Source organism: Coregonus clupeaformis, unplaced genomic scaffold, assembly GCF_020615455.1.
Source record: "Coregonus clupeaformis isolate EN_2021a unplaced genomic scaffold, ASM2061545v1 scaf3964, whole genome shotgun sequence".
Lineage (NCBI taxonomy): Eukaryota > Metazoa > Chordata > Actinopteri > Salmoniformes > Salmonidae > Coregonus > Coregonus clupeaformis.
In genome coordinates, this window is record NW_025537418.1 from 13674 (window position 1) to 28443 (window position 14770).

The following is a 14770-nucleotide window of genomic DNA, read 5'->3' on the forward strand; positions in this document are numbered from 1 at the left end:
TAAATTCATATGCTATACATTAAAATAAATAATTTTGGGGGGTTTGCAGAATCATTGTATATCATTGGTTACCCATCCTATCATGTTACCACACAGATATGACCGTCTAGCGTCCTTCTGCCAAACCTGGGTGTTGTCACAGGGCCCTCTCTTGGTAACACCTGCAAAACATCACTAAATCAAATCCTGAAATAAAAATCCACTTTTACTAGATAAAATATGTATTTATGGGCTGAATACTTGCATTAAGTTTATGAAGACTTTACATTACATAAATATATACTATAAACCTATACGTGGTGAACCCGCCCACTGTGTTGAAATAGGAAGTACATTTATAAGGAAATAGAGAAAGAAATGGACACTATCGGTCGAAGAAAAATGCTTCTGAGGTTTGTAGCGTTCTTTACAATTTGATGTAGAAAAGTGTTTTGTAAAAGTTAGGCCATCGCAGAGAGAGGTGATTTAGGGGTAAGAACATCCGCAGAATTGTTAACTTATTCAAATACTGATTTCAATGTTCAATATGGATCATTTTAGGCTTACTTACATTGTCGCTGGATCATATTGATTAGCCTAGTCAATATGAATCAATGTTATATTATAGGCTACAGGGCTATGAGGTAGGGTATGGGCGATTGACTGCACATGATCGTGATTATTATCTTTGCGCTCTTTCAATTACTGGAGAAAGACGTGTATCAGGTAAACTAGTTTCTTTGAAAAAAAAAGTCAGTCTCGTCAATTCGGCCAAGTAAAAGTGACGTGCAGCAACGGGCATTGAAACGTTTTTTTTTTCTCCCGAGTTCCAAGTTGTTTTGACCGCACTGGAGTCGAAAGTCATCATCAACTTGCTGTAGTCACCTCTGTTAAGGTGAGGTGTTGTAAATGTAGTGTAGTCAGTCTGTTAAGGTGTGGTGTTGTAAATGTAGTGTAGTCACCTCTGTTAAGGTGAGGTGTTGTAAATGTAGTGTAGTCAGTCTGTTAAGGTGAGGTGTTGTAAAATGTAGTGTAGTCAGTCTGTTAAGGTGAGGTGTTGTAAATGTAGTGTAGTCAGTCTGTTAAGGTGAGGTGTTGTAAATGTAGTGTAGTCAGTCTGTTAAGGTGAGGTGTTGTAAAATGTAGTGTAGTCAGTCTGTTAAGGTGAGGTGTTGTAAATGTAGTGTAGTCAGTCTGTTAAGGTGAGGTGTTGTAAATGTAGTGTAGTCAGTCTGTTAAGGTGAGGTGTTGTAAATGTAGTGTAGTCAGTCTGTTAAGGTGAGGTGTTGTAAATGTAGTGTAGTCAGTCTGTTAAGGTGAGGTGTTGTAAATGTAGTGTAGTCAGTCTGTTAAGGTGAGGTGTTGTAAATGTAGTGTAGTCAGTCTGTTAAGGTGAGGTGTTGTAAATGTAGTGTAGTCAGTCTGTCAAGGTGAGGTGTTGTAAATGTAGTGGCGTCACCTCTTAAGGCAGGTGTTGTAAATGTCCCAACACAGGAAGTCCATGTATAAGGAAGTAGAGGAAGAAATGGACGTTATGGGTAGAAGACAAAAACATCGGAGGGTTTGTAGCTTTCTTTTACAATTTAATGTAGAAAAGTGTTCTGGAGAAGTTAGGCTATCATAGAGAGACAGATGATTTAGGGTAAGACATCTACAGAAATGTAAAGTTAATACAATACTGATTTCAACTTTCAAGAATGATAATTTTACTGTACATTGGTGTTGATTCATATTGCTTAGCCTAATCAATATGATCCAATGTGATGTGATGTTATAGGCTACAGGGCTATGAGGTAGGGTATTATTGGTAAAGGCGATTGACATCACATTATCGTGATTATTATCCGTATGTCGAAACTGCGTTAGAAAGACGTGCATCGGAATTATGTAAAGCTGTCACTAAAGAAAATAGTCTGTTTCGTCAAGTCAGTCAAGTAAAAATGACGCGCAACAATAGCATAGAAACTATTTAAATGTTGGGATAAATCAAAGTTCAAGTTGAAAATGCTTTCTGGCGACACCGATCAGAAAGGCTGTGGTCCGTTTTGCTCAGTGCTCTACGCTTCATATAACTTGGCCAGCGCACTGTTGCGTAATGTTCCGTATCGTTGTCGGCACACCTGAATACAAGCTCCGGGTGCAAAGGGCGAGATAAACTGTTGGCACCTCATGTGAAGTCAAGCAGTGCATGGGTGTATTCACTAAGGGCACTATTCCAACTTATGAAATCACGCCTTTCCTACCTGGCTAAAATGCTTGGAGAATTAAGTAAAACCACAAGTCCGAATCCCTATCTCCATCCATGGCTCATTTAGGAAAGGACCAATGTTAACTAACTAGCTAGACACCAGAGGACAACTACATAACGAGAAGCAAGATTTCAAGTTGTTTCTGTCAAAATCCAAGCTGGTTTACCTTGACACCTTTTATTGGTGCACCAGAACCAATCACAGTTGAGCTCGCTCAGTTTAGCTCAACGCTGATTGGCTCATTTCTAATAGTTTTTTAAATCAAAGGCCAAATGCTCGCAGGCTTCCCTTGTCTTCAATGCTACGGGCAACAATGTCATACTCGTTTGGACCAGACAGCATCAGATAGATGGCCTACACATAGAGAGACAGAGGGGCGCTGTTTAGCTCGCTCGGATGCTTTCTCCTGTGAGATACATTCAGCCTCTTGCGAATTAAAGGACAATTATGAAGCACAGAGAGACGAAATATACATTATAGCCTGGCTTCCCTTGGTATAGAAGAAATACCTGTCAGCTATTTTAACTGTATGTAATGTCTACTTGGTAAATGTTTATAATGTCTGTCAATCTAAGCTGTAAGGTATTTTTAGTTGTGTTTACCCGAGGTAGACTTGCTGTTGTTATGGCGTCAGCTAATGGGGATCCAAGTCAAATCAAATCAAATTAACTGTGCATGTTTAAATGCAACATGAAGTCTCTGTTTGAACTTTGACCACAGACAGTAAAAGTGTTGTCATTGTTAATGGTTCTTCAACAATGTTCAGAAATATTGACTGTTCTGTTATTTCTTATTGTAGCTGAGTGAGCTGTGACTCTAAAATGAGTCTCTGGGGAGAGAGAGGAGGGGACCACTGCCTCTAAAATGAGTCTCTCTGGGGAGAGAGAGGAGGGGACCACTGCCTCTAAAATGAGTCTCTCTGGGGAGAGAGAGGAGGGGACCACTGCCTCTAAAATGAGTCTCTCTGGGGGAGAGAGAGGAGGGGACCACTGGCTCTAAAATGAGTCTCTCTGGGGGAGAGAGAGGAGGGGACCACTGCCTCTAAAATGAGTCTCTCTGGGGGAGAGAGAGGAGGGGACCACTGCCTCTAAAATGAGTCTCTCTGGGGAGAGAGAGGGGGGGACCACTGCCTCTAAAATGAGTCTCTCTGGGGAGAGAGAGGAGGGGACCACTGCCTCTAAAATGAGTCTCTCTGGGGAGAGAGAGGAGGGGACCACTGGCTCTAAAATGAGTCTCTCTGGGGGGAGAGAGAGGAGGGGACCACTGCCTCTAAAATGAGTCTCTCTGGGGGAGAGAGAGGAGGGGACCACTGCCTCTAAAATGAGTCTCTCTGGGGAGGAGAGAGGAGGGGACCACTGGCTCTAAAATGAGTCTCTCTGGGGAGAGAGAGGAGGGGACCACTGCCTCTAAAATGACTCAAGACACCAGTTCTAAGAGGTAAGAGATGACATGTAAAATATACAGTTCTCTTAAAGATATAAAACTAAAGGGAAAAGTTTTCCCAAATTACATAATATGTAGTTCTACATCATTCATTTAAAAGTCCCCAAATCGATTTACCAATTGCAGACTGTAGCTTTATAAAGAAAAATCAGGATTTCTATGAGTTCAGCTATACACTTGTTGAAATGATGTAGATGAGGTATTGATGAGATATTGATGAGGTGATCTGCCTCCCTGTTTTGTTCAGTGTCCAGAAGCCCAGAGCAGAGTCACCTGCCCCCAGCCTGCTATCAATGAAGAGTGATCAGCCACCTGCTTTCAGCCAGGAACCATTACCAGATGACAATAAGAAGTGGATAGCTTGGACAGTGAGGATGCATTAAAGATCACACACAACCTTCTGGACAGAAGAAGTAAGACTGTGTTTCATACAATATTACAAAAAGAATGGGACAAAGGCCCCTCTAACACACACACACACACACACACACACACACACACACACACACACACACACACACACACACACACACACACACACACACACACACACACACACACACACACACACACACACACACACACATGCACTTATGAGTCCCAACTCTCATTGTTTTCCCTACAGGTCAAACTCTTCTGACAGTCCAACAAGACATTAAGGCTAAACTGAAACACAAGTATCAACACATATCTGAAGGAATTGGACACCATGGAAACCAAAGTCTGTTAAATGACATCTACACAGAGCTCTACATCACAGAGGGTGGAAGTGGAGGGTCAATTATGAACATGAGGTGAGACAGATAGAGATGGCATCCAGAAACAAACCACACAAGAGACACCAATCAAATGCAACGACATCTTCAAGCCTTTACCTGGACAAGACAAACCTATCAGAACTGTGCTGACAAAAGGAATCGCTGGCATTGGAAAAACAGTCTCTGTGCAGAAGGTCATCCTTGACTGGGCAGAGGGGGAGAAGCAAATCAGGACGTTCATTTCATGTTTCCTCTTCCTTTCCGTGATCTGAACCGGAAAAGGGACCAATACAGTCTGATGCAACTTCTTTCCCACTACTTCTCAGAGCTGAAAGAGATTGACAACATTGAAGATGGTGAAACCAAAACTATTTTCATTTTTGATGGTCTGGATGAGTGTCGACTTCCTCTAGACTTCAAAAACAATGAGAGGTGCTGTGATGTCACGAAGCCAACCTCAGTGGACGTGCTGCTGACAAACCTCATCAAGGGGGAATCTGCTTCCCTCTGCTCTCCTCTGGATAACCTCACGGCCTGCAGCAGCCAATCAGATCCCTCCTGAGTGTGTTGACCAGGTGACAGAGGTACGAGGGTTCAATGATCCACAGAAGGAGGAGTACTTCAGGATGAAAATCACAGATCAGAATCTGGCCAATGAAATCATCAAACACATGAAGACATCAAGGAGCCTCCACATCATGTGCCACATGCCAGTCTTCTGTTGGATATCAGCCACTGTCCTTGAGATGATGCTGAAAGAGGCAGAGAAGGATGAAGTCCCCAAAACTCTGACCCAGATGTTCACACACTTCACGCTCATCCAAATCATTGTGAAGAACAAGAAGTACAACAAAGCCACAGAGACAAACCCAAAGGAACTGTCTCAGTCAGACAAAGAGATGATCCTGAAACTGGCAGAGCTGGCTTTCCAACAGCTGCAGAAGGGCAACCTGATCTTCTATGAGGAGGACCTGAGAGAGTGTGGCCTTGATGTCACAGAGGCATCAGAGTACTCAGCATTGTGTACAGAGATCTTTAAAGAAGAATCTGGGCTGAACCAAGAGAAGGTCTACAGCTTTGTGCATCTGAGCATTCAGGAGTTTCTAGCAGCAGTGCATGCTTTAGAATCATGGCTGGACAAGAAGGAAAATGTTTTTTCCCCCAAAGCAGTCACTAGTGGTTATGATGACTACGATGATGATGATGATGATGATGATGATGATGATGATGAAGAGTACTATGAAGCGTTTTCAGTCAGTGATGATGATGACGAGGAGAAGAATGATGACGAAGATGATGACTATGATGAAGATGAGGAGAAGGATGATGATGATGATGAGGAGAAGGATGATGATGATGATGATGATGACTATGAAGAGAAGGATGATGATGATGAAGAGAAGGGTGATGACAAGAAGGAAAATGTTTTTTCCACCACTAGTGAGGATGAAGAGGAGGATTCAATCCAGTTGTTTGACTTACACAGGAGAGCAGTGGACCAGGCCTTGAAGAGTGTGAATGGACACCTGGACCTGTTCCTCCGCTTCCTTCTGGGTCTCTCACTGGAGTCCAATCAGAATCTGTTACGAGGCCTTCTGACACAGACAGGAAGTACAACACAGAGCAATGAGGAAACAGTTGAGAGAACAGTCAGGTACATTTCAGACAAGATCAAAAGGGAATCCTCACCAGAAAGGATCATCAACTTGTACCACTGTCTGAATGAACTTGGTGCCAACTCTCTAGTTGAAGACATGCAAACCTCCCTGCGATCAGGAACTCTTTCAGAAACAAGACTAAAACGTGACCAATGTTCAGCCCTGGCCTACCTGTTACTGATGTCAGAGGAGGTGCTGGAGGAGTTTGACCTGAAGACATACACCACATCAGAGGAAGGTTATCAGAGGTTGCTGCCGGTAGTGAAAACCTGCAAGAGAGCACTGTAAGTTCTGTTATTGAGTTGATGTATACATTATCATTATTCTGAAGGATTTGTATATCTAACAGATGATCTCCTCTCTCCAGACTGGATCACTGTGACCTCACATATGAATCCTGTGAGACTCTGGCTTCAGCTCTGCAGACACCAAACTCCCCCTGAGAGAACTGGACCTCAGCTACAATGACCTGGGAGACAGAGGAGTGAAGCTGCTCTGTGTTGGACTAAGCAGTCCACTCTGCAACATACAGACACTAGTGTGAGTTAAATATCTTCAGTATCCACTGTGAGTGTTTATATATTATGTATGTAGTTAGTATGTGTATGTTTTTAACATTATTTGAACGTCTTGGTAAATATGCAGAAACATACATAAAAATGTGATAAATATATCAAACTAAGGTTAAATATCTTGAGTGAGTTAGTATGTTTTTAACATTGGTTAATCATGTGTCCTTCTGTTATTGTCTTAATGCATCTCATTATTCTTAAAGCTTTGCATATTTAACAGTGTATCAACATATCTCCTCTCTCCAGACTGTCTGGCTGTAAACTCACATATGAATCCTGTGAGACTCTGGCTTCAGCTCTGCAGACACCAAACTCCCCCTGGAGAACTGGACCTCAGCTACAATGACCTGGGAGACAGAGGAGTGGAGCTGCTCTGTGTTGGACTAACCAGTCCACTCTGCAACATACAGACACTAGTGTGAGTTAACTATCTTCATTATCCACTGTGAGTGTTTATATATTATGTATGTACTATATACTGAACAAGAATATAAACGCAACATGCAACAATTTGAAAGGGTTTACTGAGTTACAGTTCATATGAGGAAATCAGTCAATTGAAATAAATTCATTAGGCCCTAATCTATGGATTTCACATAAATGGGAATTCAGATATGCATCTGTTGGTCACAGATACCTTAAAAAAAAGTATGGGGTGTATCAGAAAACCAGTCCCGTATCTGGTGTGACCACCATTTGCCTCATGCAGCGCGACACGTCTCCTTCACATAGAGTTGATCAGGCTGTTGATTGTGGCTTGTGGAATGTTGTCCCACTCCTCTTCAATGGCTGTGCGGGTTGCTGGAAACTGCCGGGAACTGGAAGACGGCTGTCGTACACGTCGATCCAGAGCATCCCAAACATGCATGTCTGGTGAGTATGCAGTCCTTGGAAGAACTGGGACATTTTCAGCTTCCAGGAAATGTATACAGATCCTTGTGACATGGGGCCGTGCATTATCATGCTGAAACATGAGGTGATGGCGGCAGATGAATGGCACGCAATGGGCCCTCAGGATCGTCACGGTATCTCTGTGCATTCAAATTGCCATCGATAAAATGCGATCGTGTTCATTGTCCGTAGCTTATGCTGGCCCATACCATAACCCCACCGCCACCATGGGGCACTCTGTTCACAACGTTGACATCAGCAAACCGTTCGCCCACACAATGCCATCACGACGCCATACATGCTTTCCTGCCATCTTCCCGGTACAGTTGAAACCCGGGGATTCATCCGTGAAGAGCACACTTCTCCAGTGTGCCAGTGGCCATCGAAGGTGAGCATTTGCCCACTGAAGGCGGTTCTGACGCCAAACTGCAGTCAGGTCAAGACCCTGGTGAGGATGACGAGCACGCAGATGAGCTTCCCTGAGATGGTTTCTGACTATTTGTGCAGAACTTTTTCGGTTGTGAAAACCCACAGTTAAATCAGCTGTCCTGGTGGCTTGTCTCAGACCATCCTGCAGGTGAAGAAGCCGGATGTGGAGGTCCTGGGCTGGCGTGGTTACATGTGGTCTGTGATTGTGAGGCCGGTAGGATGTACTGCCAAATTCTCTAAAACGATGTTGGAGGCGGTTTATGGAAGAGAAATGCCTAACATACAATTCTCTAGCAACAGCTCTGGTGGACATTCCTGCAGTCATCATGCCAATTGCACGCTCCCTCAAAACTTGACACAGCTGTGGCATTTGTGTTGTGTGACAAAACTGCACATTTCAGAGTGGCCTTTTATTGTCCCCAGCACAAGGTGCACCTGTGTAATGATCATGCTGTTTAATCAGCTTCTTGATATACCACACCTGTCAGGTGGATGGATTATCTTAACAAAGGATAAATGCTCACTAACAGGGATCTAAACAAATTTATGCACAACATTTGAGAAAAATTAACTTATGTGCGTATGGAACATATCTGGGATCTTTTATTTCAGCTCATGAAACGTGGGACCAACACTTTACATGTTGGGTTTATATTTCTGTTCAGTATAGTTAGTATGTGTATGTTTTTAACATTATTTTAACATTTTTGGGACATATCCAGAAACATACATAACATATATAAAACTAAGGTAAATATCTTGAGTGAGTTAGTATGTTTTTAACATTGGTTAATCATGTGTCCTTCTGTTATTGTATTAATGCATCTCATTATTCTTAAAGCTTTGCATATTTAACAGTGTATCAACATATCTCCTCTCTCCAGACTGTCTGGCTGTAAACTCACATATGAATCCTGTGAGACTCTGGCCTCAGCTCTGCAGACACCAAACTCCCCCCTGAGAGAACTGGACCTCAGCTACAATGACCTGGGAGACAGAGGAGTGGAGCTGCTCTGTGTTGGACTAACCAGTCCACTCTGCAACATACAGACACTAGTGTGAGTTAACTTTCTTCAGTATGAGTTATTATGTGGATGTTTTAAACATTTGTTAATCATGTGCTCTTCTGCCCTCTAGTCTAGGTCAGTGTGGTCTGACAGAGGGTTGCTGTTCAGATCTGGCCTCAGTCCTGAGTTCACCCAACTCACAACTGAAACAACTGGAGCTGAGAGACAATGACCTGCAGGACTCAGGAGTTACACTGCTGTCTGCTGGACTGGAGGATCCAAACTGTAAACTACACACACTGGGGTAAGTACAGCTGTTCCAGTCAGGTCGGTACTGAGCTGAGTTACACTGCCCTCTGCTGGACTGGAGGATCCAGACTGTAAACTACACACTGGGGTAAGTACAGCTGTTTCAGTCAGGTCGGTACTGGAGCTGAGTTACACTGCCCTCTGCTGGACTGGAGGATCCAGACTGTAAACTACACACACTGGGGTATGTACAGCTGTTTCAGTCAGGTCAGGTACTGAGCTTAGTAAAACAAATACTCTGAACATCTGATGTTTCATCACAATGTTTGTGTCATGGACAAATATATGGGTGTCCTACAAGATGATTGACACCAGTCCACCAACCTAGACAGCTGTTGTGTCTCTCTGTAGGCTGTCTGGCTGTCTGGTCACAGAGGAGGGCTGTGCTGCTCTGTCTTCAGCTCTGAGGTCAAACCCCCTCCCACCTGAAAGAGCTGGACCTGAGCTACAATCACCCAGGAGACTCTGCAGGGGGACTGCTTTCAGCTGCTCTGGTGGATCCCACAGATAAACTGATGAAGCTGATGTGAGTCAGAATAGATGTCCTAATAGTGTGAGCAGTGGTTGTGTCTATGTAAGTGTAGTAGGTTCAGTAACATGAGGACATGATGGTAGAATACAGGGGACGTTTACCCAGCAGGCTTAGCACTCCAACACAGCACATCATCACCACATGAATACTCTTCTTCTGCATCTCTGATTTCCTGTTGGAATTGTACTCTGTTCTGTATGCAGTAGGTAGGATAGAATACCTGTATTTCTCTAGTAATGAATTGTACTCTGTTCTGTATGCAGTAGGTAGGGTAGAATACCTGTATGTATCTAGTAATGAATTGTACTCTGTTCTGTATGCAGTATGGTGGATAGAATACCTGTATGTCTCTAGTAATGAATTGTACTCTGTTCTGTATGCAGTAGGTAGGATAGAATACCTGTATGTCTCTAGTAATGAATTGTACTCTGTTCTGTATGCAGTAGGTAGGGTGAGAATACCTGTATGTCTCTAGTAATGAATTGTACTCTGTTCTGTATGCAGTAGGTAGGTTAGAATACCTGTATGTCTCTAGTAATGAATTGTACTCTGTTCTGTATGCAGTAGGTAGGTTAGAATACCTGTATGTCTCTAGTAATGAATTGTACTCTGTTCTGTATGCATTAGGTAGGATAGAATACCTGTATGTATCTAGTAATGAATTGTACTCTGTTCTGTATGCAGTAGGTAGGATAGAATACCTGTATGTCTCTAGTAATGAATTGTACTCTGTTCTGTATGCGGTAGGTAGGATAGAATACCTGTATGTCTCTAGTAATGAATTGTACTCTGTTCTGTATGCAGTAGGTAGGGTAGAATACCTGTATGTCTCTAGTAATGAATTGTACTCTGTTCTGTATGCAGTAGGTTGGATAGAATACACTGTATTTCTCTAGTAATGAATTGTACTCTGTTCTGTGTATGCAGTAGGTAGGGTAGAATACCTGTATTTCTCTAGTAATGAATTGTACTCTGTTCTGTATGCAGTATGTAGGATAGAATACCTGTATTTCTCTAGTAATGAACTTGGATAGTGCACCAGAACACAACAATATGGTTTAAATGTTGACTGCTTTATTAGGTCTTTGTCAGTCAATAACCTGTTTATCCTACAGTGTGGATCATGGTGGAGAGTTCAGGCTGAAATCAGGGCTGAGGAAATGTAAGTCTCTTCAATCCTAATTAACTACATATTCAGAAATCTACAGTAACATAGTAACTAATCAATACTTGTTCTGTACCTACAAAACAACATTTTATATGAAGATGTGGTTTGATTAAACTCTCCTTTTGTCTACAGATGCCTGTCATCTCACCCTGGACCCAAATACAGCAAACCCACACCTGATACTGTCTGAGGGGAACAGGAAGGTGACATTCCCCGGTGGAGGAGAAGCAGCATTATAGGAAGACCATCCAGACAGATTTGACCGTCATCCCCAAGTTCTCTGCAGAGAAGGCTTATCTGGATCTCGTTATTACTGGGAAGTGGAGAGGGATGTGACAGGCTCACATTGGAGTGGCGTACAAAGGAATGAAGAGGAAGGGGAGGAGGAAGACAGTTGTATTGGATACAACAGGAAGTCCTGGTGTTTAGTCTGCTCTGACAGAGGTTATAACTTTTACCATGCTGGAGTCATCAGATCCATCCCTGGTCCTGTTTCTAACAGAGTTGAGTGTATCTGGACTGGCCAGCTGGTACTTTGTCCTTCTATAGTGTGTCCTCCTCTGGTACACTGACACACCATTACACAGAACACACCACATTCACTGAACCCCTCTATCCTGGGTTTAAGTTTAGGTTTATTCCTCCTCCTCAGTGACCCTGTGTCAGATAGATGACCAACACATTCAAAGGTGAGTCATAGCAATGTTTCATCATGTGTTTTCCTCTGGAATAATTCCTACAATTAGATTAGTATTGGTGTTTTTAATGTGTTCTGTTGGACCTACAGACAGTTAGATTATTAGTAGTGGTGTGTTTTAATGTGTTCTGTTGGACCTACAGACAGTTAGATTAGTAGTGGTGGTGTGTTTTAGTGTGTTCTGTTGGACCTACAGACAGTTAGATTAGTAGTGGTGTGTTTTTAATGTGTTCTGCTGGATGTACAGATGTTTCCTCTCCTATGTCTCACTGTAGTGTCAGTTTCACTCTAACCACAGAGGGCATCAGAACCTGTTAAAAATGATACTGGTGACTTCACGTCTCTAGGGCTTTCATCAAGATAAGCAATGTCACCTGTAATGTCACCATCAGTATTGACTTCATGGAAGTTGACATAGTGTTATGTCACATTTGGCAATGCACCCTACATAGGGAGTGGTTCTGTCACCCTTTATACACCCTTTGTATTGCTTATGAAGACTGTATGTATGCTTTATAAAACCTTTATAAAGTTGTATTTAGTTTAATCACAGTCTATCCATCTGCTTTCCCAACAGCGCAGAGACCATGGTGGAGAGTAGTTATCAAGCCTGGACCTGAGAAAACACCAGAGACCAGATATGTGAGTGTTAACTGATAATTGTTTTAAAATCAAAAATACATTAAAGCGTTCTTGAATCCCAGACAAGGAACACAATCATTTTTTTTTTACATTTTAGTCATTTAGCAGACGCTCTTATCCAGAGAGCGACTTACAGTTAGTGAGTGCATACATTTTTTCATACTGGCCCCCGTGGGAATCGAACCCACAACCCCTGGCATTGCAAGCGCCATGCTCTCCCAACTGAGCTACAAGAGGCCTAATCATGATCTATTTGGTCAAAACAAACTTAAATGGTAGAGTCAGCAATATGATGTAGATGCACAAAGTAAACATCATAGTGGGTAAACTTCTACAACAACTAAGGGCGTTGGAGCACGATGCTAAACTTCTCTGTTTTGGTCCCGTGGCTACCACGCTGTAAGAGTTAAGAGAACCCGTGCACATGGGCAGATACTGTGTGAGAGAGAAGTCAGGCATCTTGCTCATCACAATATCTGCGGTGCTGCTCGTACAACATCATTTAGCTGACTCTACCTTTAGCTCTCATCCTGGGATCTACCAGAAATCAGGACCCAACATATCCAAAACATGGACCAGAACCATGTTGTTTCCTGCTTCCACAAACATTCAATAATATAACACTAATGTCAGATTATGGTATGATAATGAGTGTACATTCTGAGACTGTTGCTCACTTACATTCATTTTTATTACAAGTCTGTTTAATATTTATTAATTCATTATTACATGAGATTGTCCGTTTTAAATAACAACTACTTTTGACTTCAGGGGATTCCTCAGAGCTGTAAGACTTGTGAACATGTTGAGGTAAGTCATAATGTCAATTCTGCACTTTTACATACCTTCAGGAGTCAGGCACAGTCTGAAAGCCAGGTGTGTACTGACCAACCATTCATACTGGGATATAGACAGTCCTGTGTTCTGCTTTAGTAATATGAAACACAGTCTGAAAGCCAGGTGTGTACTGACCAACCATTCATACTTGGGATATAGGACAGTCCTGTGTTCTGCTTTAGTAATATAAACACAGTCTGAAAGCCAGGTGTGTACTGACCAACCATTCATACTGGGATATAGACAGTCCTGTGTTCTGCTTTAGTAATATAAACACAGTCTGAAAGCCAGGTGTGTACTGACCAACCATTCATACTGGGATATAGACAGTCCTGTGTTCTGCTTTAGTAATATAAACACAGTCTGAGAAGCCAGGTGTGGCCTGCCCTACCATTCATACTGGGATATAGACAGTCCTGTGTTCTGCTTTAGTAATATAAACACAGTCTGAAAGCCAGGTGTGTACTGACCAACCATTCATACTGGGATATAGACAGTCCTGTGTTCTGCTTTAGTAATATAAACACAGTCTGAAAGCCAGGTGTGTACTGACCAACCATTCATACTGGGATATAGACAGTCCTGTGTTCTGCTTGTAGGCATGCAGGAGTTTAGCTGTTGTCATACCAGCATTCCATGTAACATTGAATAAATACATTAGATTAGTTACTTTGGATTAATGGGCCAGTTTCCCGAGTCAGAGATTAAGTCTAGTCCTGTACCTTAAAGAACTTTCTATTGAAACTTCCATTGATCATGCTTTAAGTCCAGCACTAGACTCAATCTGTGTCTAGGAAACTGGCCCTCATATCGTATAACGACATGCTTGTCCTTGTTCAGGACTCCAGCACACTGGCTTCAGATTGAACCCTTGACTTCCACTGTCCAGGGAGTGACAATGTTCAGGTAAAATAACTACTTTCCAACATTTTATTCCACTTGCTAGTGTATTTCCCCCATTACCTTTGGGAATAGGCTTCTAATCCAACCTCTCCATTTGACGATCGACCCTCTCTACCATATCTTGTTGTTGCCCTCAGGCACAGGACACCCAAAGGGCGTTATGAGTGCACCAGTGTCTGGGCCCGCTAGGTGTGAGAGATGTCATTCTGAAGTATCACTTCAGGAACTGGTATCCTACAGTCAACTCTCTGAAAGACATGCTAGTACGGACAAGGTGGTCCATTGCTGGACATCACTATGGAGTTAGGGTGAACTGGAGGAAGTTCATCTGCCACACTTTGTCTGTTTAGGTAAAACCATATAGACATAGTATTCAGGAAGACATTTCCATGTAACTGAGTTTCACTTCCTGGAATGGAGAATGAATTGAATATTCTGGGAGTTTGAGTTTACTGTGATCTGATACCGCAAATTTCTTTGTGTTTTAGTTAGATGAATAATACAATATTTGGCTTTCTGTCTCTCCCTTTTATTGTGTTGTTCAGGGACCAACCTTCCCTGAGGAATGAGATGAAGATTCTTCATGTAAGGAACAATGGAGGTCTGTTGAGGGAAGTGCATGAGGTCACCAGATTCCATGCTAAGATTCTCCATCCCAAGTTCTCAGCTATCGCTGTTATACTGAGCTATATCTTT

The 14770-nt window shown here is 42.5% G+C and overlaps 1 protein-coding gene and 2 long non-coding RNA genes across 3 annotated transcripts; all 3 read left to right on the forward strand.

The window, feature by feature from the left end:
* Positions 1-4980: 4980 nt before the first annotated feature.
* On the forward strand, positions 4981-5769 carry LOC123490433 (protein NLRC3-like; the record flags this gene model as incomplete). Its single annotated transcript, XM_045220472.1, has 1 exon — positions 4981-5769. A coding segment is annotated over exon 1 (714 nt), but the record flags the coding sequence as incomplete, so codon positions are not given.
* Positions 5770-6597: 828 nt separating this feature from the next.
* LOC123490434 lies at positions 6598-9678 on the forward strand. Its single transcript, XR_006660952.1, has 3 exons — positions 6598-6627; positions 9117-9290; positions 9647-9678. It is a non-coding gene; the product is annotated as an uncharacterized LOC123490434 (long non-coding RNA).
* A 38-nt stretch (positions 9679-9716) lies between these two features.
* Positions 9717-11205, forward strand: LOC123490435. Its single transcript, XR_006660953.1, has 3 exons — positions 9717-9821; positions 10943-10989; positions 11128-11205. It is a non-coding gene; the product is annotated as an uncharacterized LOC123490435 (long non-coding RNA).
* Positions 11206-14770: the final 3565 nt, after the last annotated feature.